We start from the raw sequence: 9,490 nt of genomic DNA on the forward strand, positions 1-9,490 counted from the left end.
CTTCCCCTCCTGCGCTGTCCCTCCATCCTCCCAAGCATGATGTCCCTCTCCAAGGACTCATCCCTCCTGGCAACATGTCCAAAGTATGTCAGACGAAGCCCCAGAATCTTTGCCTCCCTCATTGTGGAGTTAACCATGAGTTAGAGTGTGTAGTCCCTGCCCTTAGCCCAGTGCCTTGACCCACTTATTTCCCAGCTACAGCCATTAAAATCATGGCCTTTAAAAACTTGAGCAATTCCAGAGGTGATAGTTTCAAGTCACCCAAAAGTGGAACTAAACAGACCCCTATAGCTCATTTTCACCAATCATCCAATAAGCTTGTTAGAGGAAAGAACACTGGAGAGGACCTCGCCTTGTCTCCTCCACTCTCTACCCCAAATGGGCTGGGATTCTAATGGCAATATGGCAAAGAATGGTCTCTATGTCTGTCAGCAGCTTGTCCTTTCAATCTCCATCCAACAAGAGGCAAAACCATGGTATATAACCTCTTGTGTCACAGATGCTTTCAGCTGCAAAGTCCAACAGGTTACTTTTGTTATGCAAATAGGTCAAGGTCAAGGAAAAAAAATATCAGCGGTTGCAATTTCACTCCAACCAGATTTTAAAAATAATTCCTATAAAAGCCATTCTGAACCTTATAAAAGTTGCAAATAGAAGTACCAATTGAACCAGCAATTCCACTACTGGGAATATACACTAAAGAAACCATAACCGCCACCCCCAAGCAGATATATGCACACCCATGTTTATTGCTGCTTTGTTCACAATAGTAAAGAGTTGGAAATAACCCAAGTGCCCAACAACAAAGGAATGGATAGAGCAACTCTGGTATGTTCACACAATGGAATACTATGCTACACTGAGAAACAAGGAACTTCATGAAATATTATACAAAATGGGTGACCCTGGAGGAGTTTATGCTCAAATATCTCGGTCACAAAATGACAAATATTGCATAGGGCCACTGTTGTAAAATGGGACTGACATCGGGGTTGGGAGAGACTGAGAAAGAGGGGATAAATAATGTATACTGCTTTTAAACAGATGAGGGAGAAAAATGTTTAAAAGCGATGTGCGATTAGGTATTATTGCCATGACAGGAGTCCAGAATGAGGGCTGCACGGTGAAGTGGATTTAGCGGGAGGGACTGTATAACAATGAAAGAATTTTTCATTTACTATTCAAAGAGAAGAGCAAATTGCGGGGGAGGGGATGGGCAGGGAGAAAAGAGCAACAATGAATGAATGGAAACCCTAAGTCTCTGTAAACTTTTATTAAAATTAATTTTAAAAAATGGGGAAAAAATCTTTAAATGAAAAAAACACTCTGTGAGCCTTATAATTTTTCTTTTTTAAAAAATCATGTAAAGTCATTATAACACTTTCTTTTTTGACTTTCACTTTCTACATGTTAATAAGAATGCATTTATTTTTCATAATAAAAAACAAAGGTATAAAATAGTTGAGGAGGTAAGAGGGGTAGAAGGGAGGAGGATAGTGTAAATGCAGGAAACATTAAAACATTAAAAGCCTGGACTATTAGTTGCCTTATCTACCACTACACTGTAAATCCCAAAGAGCAAGGACTTTTTCATTTACACTTGTGTCCTCAGGCTCTGACACAATACCTGTGTGTAGTAGAAAGTTAGTTTAATGAATGCATCTTCCATCATCTACCACTACTGTTATGTACAGATGGCTGTAGCTTCCTGCCCCTCAATATATAGGTATCATGACCATATCTCTTAGTATGTTGATTTGAGTGCATACAAGTACATTTCAATCAATTACTGAAACACAATGAGGTGTAATCTAGACCTATCTATCTTTCAATTTTACTTCTGACCTCCTTAGCCTCACATTCACACACATGCAGCTGTTGGTCTCAGAACTGGTCCTTCAAGTCCTGCCAAGAGATTACTCAAAAATGTTTAAATGTACACTATTTCTAACAAGACTTACCACAAAAAGAACATCAACTCCTCTTTTCTAGATTCCTTGGTTTCAAAGCTTGCATCATACAAAGCGTAGCGACAATCTTTTTCAGGAAGCATTCCTACAAAATGCTTGAAAGGATCAGTTATGGTCACACCGACATCTCCAACCAAGATCTCTTTGCCTTCTTCTACAATAATGCACTTTTTGTCTGCACTGAGACAAAAAATGACAGCCTTCTTTCTTTTCTTGATTTCTTCTGGTGTAGAGCATTTCCGAACTTTCATGTCATAAAAAATGCGACACACTTCATCAGCAACTTGCACTCCTGAGGCCTACAATGAGAAACATATATGTCAAACATAAACACTATTTAACATTCAGTTATAGAAGGGCAAAGAATGAAAATTTTAAAATATATTTACTATCCAGTAAGGAAAAAAACCTGATCTATAAGCACCATTAACCAGACATGAAACTTTCAAAAGTATTTTACATATACACACACAAGCTGTTGTTTTTGTTATGTACCACTGAGGTGGAACTGGACAATAGTTAACCCTCCAGAAGGTTTTCAGAGGCTGTAAATCTAACAGGAGGAAACGCCCATCTCTCTGGTGGAGTTGGTGGATTAAAGGATGCCTTTAAGTTTAGGAGCACAGTTCCTTATCACTAGGCCAATACCCATAAAGCTAGTCATCACTATTATGTTAGGATAAGGGATGATTCCACTACAACAATTCCTGATACCCTGCAATCTGGAAAGACAAACTTCCAAGTAAGATAACAAAGGACACAGATACTGGCTGAGGACCTCTTTACCAAAGACAAAAGAATAAATAGTGAATCTCAAAATACACAGAATTCAGAAAGCTATGCAAGACCAACAGGTTAAATAAATAAATGGAAAATCTGAGGTCATACAAAATAGAAAAGTAAAATTCAAAAACAGTAAGACAAAAAAACAGAAACACAGGGCTCACTGAAAAGACAAAAGCCAGAACTGAAGAAATGAAACACTGGTTTAGCAAGTTGAAGGACAAACCTTTCAGTTGCTAACCTGTTAGAAGAACTGGGAGGAAAAGGAAGCAACACAAAGAAAACCTGAGAAATATGTATCGCAGTCACAAAAAGACAAATACAGCATAATGCCACTGCTACAAAGAGGAATGACATAGGGGTTGGGGAGACTGAGAAAGAGGGGATAAATAATGTATACTGCATTGAAACAGATGAGGTAGAGAAATGTTTAAAAGGGATATATGATTATGTATTATTGTTATGATTAGTCCAGAACAAAGGTAACATAGGGGAGTGGACTTGGGGGGGTGGGACTGAATAACAATGAAAGAATTTCTTCTTTTACTTTTCAAAGAGAAAAGTGAATGGGGGGGGAGGGTGGGCAGAGAGAAAAATGCAACAATGAATGGATGGAAATCCAAAGTCTCTCTAAACTTTCATTAAAATAAACTTTAAAAAAATGGCTAAAAAAATTAGTATGTGGGACAGCATCAAGAGGGCTGTGACTGGTACCCAGGACATCACAATAAAAAAAAATAAAAGAAAAGAAAACAAACAAAAAAAAAAAGCACAGCGGATATCACGGAAGATTTGCTACTTGAAAAATTTCCAGACATTAGAAAAAAATGAGAAAATAACTATTCAAGAAGGTAACTGAATCCCAAACAGGTCAGTTTCCAAAAGCAAAACATGAAAAAATATCAATCAAATTTGCCAAAATTAAGACAAAGCACGAATACTTAAAGCAGCTTGGGTAAAACGAAGAGTCGCCTACAAAGAAGAACCAGTATGATTAAGCTCTGAGGTCTCACAAGCCATATAAGCAAGGACTACATATACAAAACTCTAAGGGGAAAAAAAATTTCCAAGCATAAATTCTATATTCAGCAAAATGGTCTACCAAATATTTGTCTTAATTTCCATATGACTTTTACAGAAAAATAGAAATTAAGACAATTTGTGAAAACTAGACTACGAAAACTCCTGAATGTAGTTCTTTGTACTGAAAGTCAATGACAGAAAATACACCGAAATCAAAACACATGATGCTATCTATCATTCAGAAACTGACTACAAAAACACAAAAAGGTTATCAACCAAACATTTACAAGCCAGAGGTACCATTATATAAATGAGAATAAATAGCATATAAAAAGGAGAAAATAAGCAGCATAGTTACAAAAACTCCAAGAGATCGCAAAATAAACAGAATTGTTATAGACTTGCAAATAAAATAGAAATTTATAGGGAAACTACCAATGAAATAAGTGAACTTTCCAGTAAAAAAAAAAAAAGAAAATCCTTAAAGTTTTGTTGGTGTCCTTGTTGTTTCTAGGCGTCATCAAGGTGACTACAACTCATCTGTAGCTGAACCACAGAACTGAATCTAACACTCACCTTTCTCCTGAGTCCACTGTTAACAGCCACTGTGTCAATCCACCTTTATTTCCTCTGAGCCTCCACCTTTCTGAGCATGATGTCTTTTTCTAGGGAATGGTTCCTCCTGATCACATTCCCAAATTATGCAAGACCAAATTTCAATCTCCTCGCCTCTAAGGAATATCATGGCTGACATTCCTCCACAACAGATTTGTTTGTTCTTTTGTAAAGTACATAGGATACTTTCCCCCAATAACACAATTCAAAGGCATAAATAATTCTGTCATCCTTATTCACAGCCCAATTTTCAGAGCACAAGCAGCAGGTGACAAGAGTATGGCTTGGATCAAGTCCACCTGAGCCTTTTACAGTCCCTGCAGATTTTTCCAACGCAACATGTCTTTTGATTTCTTGATCGTTGTTGCTTGTGGATCCAAATAAAATTGTTAGCTTCAATCTTTTCTCTATCTTGATGTTGCTATTGGTAAGCAGTAAAAACGTTTGCTTTCTTGATGTCAAGAAACTGAAGGCTGCAGTCCTTGACATTCTGAAGCAGTGTTTGAAATCATCACTTTCTGAAACCAAAGTTGTGACCTGTCTTCTAATCCTGATGGTATACTTTTTATATAGTCTAGCTTCTTGAAGCATTTGTTCAGCTTACAGAATAAACAGGTACAGAGGAAGAATACAACCCTGATACAGACTTTTCCTGATTTTGAAATGTTTCCTTGTCTGTTTGGACAACTGCTTTCTTTTTTTCTATAATTATATTTTATTAATTTTCATAAACATTTACAGAGATTTTGGGTTTCCATTCATTCATTGTTGCACTATTCTCTCTACCCTCTTCCCAGTTTGTTCTTGTCCAAATGCCACAGTGCTTGTCAAAGCCAGTTCTGATTAATCTTCTTTGTCAGTGTGTCCTTTGCCATTCCCTATCACTCCTCCCTGAGAGAGACTTCACCCTGAGTCATAAGGAAAAGGGGATGGCGTATTCTCTTAGCTACTTCCTGCTGAAAAGGGACGCTGTGGGTTTCAGGGTGAAGATCTTCTCTCACTACTCTAAAGGGCCCCTTTGGCAGTAGGAAACACATAGACTATTATGGAGATTGATTTTGGAATTTAGATGCACTCTTATTGATTGTGCTTGGCCGTACATGTTCATATCCTTGAAGATGTATCATGGGGGTGTTGCAACCTAGAAGACACAAATTTGACTAACAAGTTATAAGTACATGAGTTGGACAACTGCTTTCTGATCTAGGTATATAGGTTTCAGATGAGTACAATTAAGTGTTCTGGGATTCTCATTCTTTTCAGTGTTATCTATGACTTATCAATCCCCCATCAAATCCCTCTGCATAACTTAAAAAGTATATATCTTTCTGGTATCCTCTCTGTCTTAAGAGCAAGGGCTATGTGGGGACAGCCACATCTGACCTTTACCAACTTAACAAAAGGGAACTGTCCCTGGCACCAGAATCAGCAACCAAAACCAATTCCTATGAAGTCAGACGTTCACCACACTCCTGGACCTCTTTCTTATAATTTCAACACCAATCTTACTGTGTTACATGGTCCAGAATCTGATGTGACAGCTCACAGACCACACAGAACCATACTGGGGAAGTCAAAAGGTTATAATCCAGGTTAGTAGCAGGATAAAGTTCGGACAGCTTTTGAAATGTGCTCACAGGTACCTCAGCCTTGAGCCTCAACACTTAGGTCAGTGTTACAAAGTTATCAGTCCTGTGAATTGTGGCCTCCCACCCTCAGCTCTCCAACAAACTTGGGCAAAGGATCTTAGCTCTGGTTCCAATGGTGTAGCAGTCCCAGATCCCATCTCCTGTCAGGTCTCTGGTTCTCTTCTGTGGCTGCTGTGGCCCTCCTAGTCTGCCTGGCTTCGAAGGGCACACTATATGTCCTTGCTTCTTTTTGCTGGTGGAGAAGATGTTCTAATTCTGCTGCTGAATCTGTTCAATTGAATGGCGAGACTAGCCAATTACCAAACTCTGCTTTCAGCTGAGATTCATCTGAGATCAACAGTGGTATTTCTCACATTTCAGTCTTTTGAATCCTGTTTGAATTTCTAGTTCTCTGCTGTGCTGTTCCATTCATTTAAAAATCATCTTGGTAAGATTTTACTGGCATGTGATATTAATGATATTGTTCAGTAATTACCACATTCTGTTGGATCACCTTTTTTGAGAATGGAAACAAATATGGATCTGTTCCCATTATTTAGGTAGCTATCTTCCAAATTTATTGGCACAGACTGGTGAGTATGTCCAGGGCCACATCTGTTTGTTGAAGCATATTCCAGAGTTCCTTACAATAACAGCTGCTGTTATTAGGTATGATTAAGTATGATTCATAGTGATCCGATGAACAAATCTGAACTCTGTTCCTGTGCCATCCTCATAATCTCTGACACACTTGAGCCTATTGCTGTAGTCACTGTGTCAATCAACCTAGTTAAGGGTCTTCCTCCTCTTTTGCAGACCCTCTACCTTCCATGCATGATAACCTTTCCAAGGAATAGCCTCGTCTAGAAACAGGGCCAAAGTATGTGAGACAAAGCTTTGCCAACCCTGCCTTCACGGTGCACTCTGGGTGTACTTTTCCTAAGACATAACTGTCTGTTTAGCAAGCCAAAGAATATTTAGTACTATTTTCCAACTTCACAACTCAAAGGTATCAGTTCTCCTTCAATCATCCTTATTCACTACCCAGCTCTCAGATGCACAGCAGGTGATTAAAAAGGCCAGTTATCACCTGTCCTATTACATGCTGCCGCACACTTTTAAATTGATGACCGTGCTTAAGAAACACATTTTCCACTATCATGGTACTAGGGATATTGTAGCTAATGTTAGATGGATCTTAGCTGAAAGCAGGAAATATCAGACAAATGTCTATCTGTGTTTCATCGATTATGCAAAAGCGTTTGACTGTGTGGATCACTAACAAGCTGTGGCTGGCTCTGAGAAGAATTGGAATCCCAGAACACTTGATCGTGCTAATGAGAAACCTATACTTGGACTAAGAGTCATCAGAACAGAGCAAGGAAACACTGCATGGTTCCAAATTGGGAAAGGCATATGCCAGGGATGTGTCCTATCTCCATACCTTTTTAACCCGTATGCAGAATAGATTATCTGGGAGGCTGGGCTCTACGAGGAGAAATGTGGGGTCAAGATTGGTGGAAGATCTATCAACAATCTGCGTTATGCAGATGACACAACCCTGCTTGCTGAAACTGAGGAGGACCTGAAGCGCTTGCTGCAGAGGGTCAAGGACTGCAGCCTCCAATACGGATTGCGGCTCAATGTCAAGATGACAAAGATTCTCACCACTGAGCCAACTGGCAGCATCAGGATGGATGATGAAGAGATTGAGACTGTTCACAGCTTTAGTCTGCTTGGCTCCACAGTCAACACTCTTGGCTCCAGTAGCCAGGAAATTAAAAGACATATTGCCATGGGAAAGGCTGCTGTTAGGGACCTCTCCAAAGTACTGAAGAGCAGTGGTTTCTCTCTGGAGACTAAGGTGCATCTGATACAGGCCATGGTCTTTGCTATCACTTGTTATGGATCAGAGAGGTGGACAACGACTAAGGAGGATAGAAGGAGAACTGATACTTCTGAGTTGTGGTACTGGAGAAGAGTACTGAGGGTACCATGGACTGCTAGGAAAACAGATTCATCCTGGAAAGGGTTAAACTGGGCGGCTCCTTGGAGGCAAGGATTCTGAGGCTCTGTCTAACATACTTTGGACATGTTGTAAGGAGGGACTGGTCCTTGGAGAGGGACATCATACTCAGGAGGGTGGAGGGACAGCGCAGGAGGGGAAGGCCGTCTATGAGGTGGATTGATTCAGTGACTGGGATAATTGGGATGGGAGTGTCAGAGATGGTGCGATTGGCACAGGACAGAGCAGAGTTTAGGGCTGTTGTACATAGGGTCACTATGAGTTGCAAGCGACTCAACATAACAACAACACAGCCATGATTTGCGGCAATGTGTTAAATTCTGCCACTGCCACTACAGTGAGATGGTATCTCATTGCGGTTTTGATTTGCATCACTCATTGTCAGTGACTCTGAGCATCTCTCCATGCGTGCTGGCCATCCAAGTATCTTCCTCAACAAGTATTAAATGTTGGAGAGGATGTAGAGATAAGAAATCTTAAACACTGTTGGCGGGATAGTAAAATGGTACAACCACTCTGGAAGGCAATTTGGCATTTCCTCAAAATCTGAACATAGAAATTCTGTATGATCGAGCTATTCCACTGAATATACCCTGAGAAAATCAGAACTGAGGCACAAACGGGAGACTTGTACACCAATGTTCACAACAGCGTTATTCACCATCCTAAGAACATGGAAATAGCCCAAATGTCTAAGCACAATGGAACGGACTGAGAAATTATGGTGCAGTCACGATGGAGTACTTCACAGCCCTCAGGAGCAATGATTCTGAAAAGTACTACCTAACTTGGGAGAGACTGGAGAGCATTATGCTAAGTCAACTAACTCAGTCCCATAAGGACAAATACTATATAAGACCATTATTGTAGAAACAGAAAGATAACAATATGTGTGTGAGGATTGGGGCAGTGGATGGGTTAGGAGCAGAGGGGTGAGGATAGGCAGGAGGTCAATCAGAGGGTCCCACAGTTTGGTAGAAGGAGGTGTGAGTAAAGGAAATAGAAAGGCAGGTGTCAAAAACAATGTATTTTAAGAACTTTTTAAGTAAAACAGGTATAAAATTAAAATCTTACTTTAAAAAAACAAAAGGCCATTTCCTGAATCTTGGTCTCCAAACTGACATCAGTGCTCCTCAATAATTTGGAAAGGTCCCTTGACAGTGGTTTTTCTCAATGCAATGCATCTTTTGATCTCCTGACTGCTGCTAATACAAAGGGTGATACTGTGATACTACGTATCCAAGCAAAGGAAATTACTGACAACTTCAATCTTTTCTCCACCTACCATAATGTTGTATACTGGCCTAGTAGTGGTTTTCTGATGTTGAAGTGTAATCCATATTGAAGGCTGTAGCCGTCAATCTTCGCAAGCAAATGTTTTAAGTCTCTCACTTTCTGTAAGCAGTGTTGTATCATCTGCATAATGCAAGTTGTTGACTGAGTCT

The 9,490-nt window shown here is 39.8% G+C and overlaps 1 protein-coding gene across 1 annotated transcript in view; it reads right to left on the bottom strand.

Moving 5' to 3' along the window:
• DSTN (destrin (actin depolymerizing factor)) overlaps window positions 1-2,264 on the bottom strand; it is an 8,958-nt gene extending 6,694 nt beyond the window's left edge. The window contains exon 1 of the mRNA XM_006902081.1: window positions 1,962-2,264. Coding sequence (XP_006902143.1) covers window positions 1,962-2,221 — 260 coding nt within the window. The 5' untranslated portion in view covers window positions 2,222-2,264. The remainder of the gene's footprint in view (window positions 1-1,961) is intronic.
• Window positions 2,265-9,490: the final 7,226 nt, after the last annotated feature.

The sequence above is a fragment of the Elephantulus edwardii genome, unplaced genomic scaffold (assembly GCF_000299155.1).
Source record: "Elephantulus edwardii isolate Elephantulus edwardi_28Jun2011 unplaced genomic scaffold, EleEdw1.0 scaffold00366, whole genome shotgun sequence".
NCBI classification, from domain to species: Eukaryota; Metazoa; Chordata; class Mammalia; order Macroscelidea; family Macroscelididae; genus Elephantulus; species Elephantulus edwardii.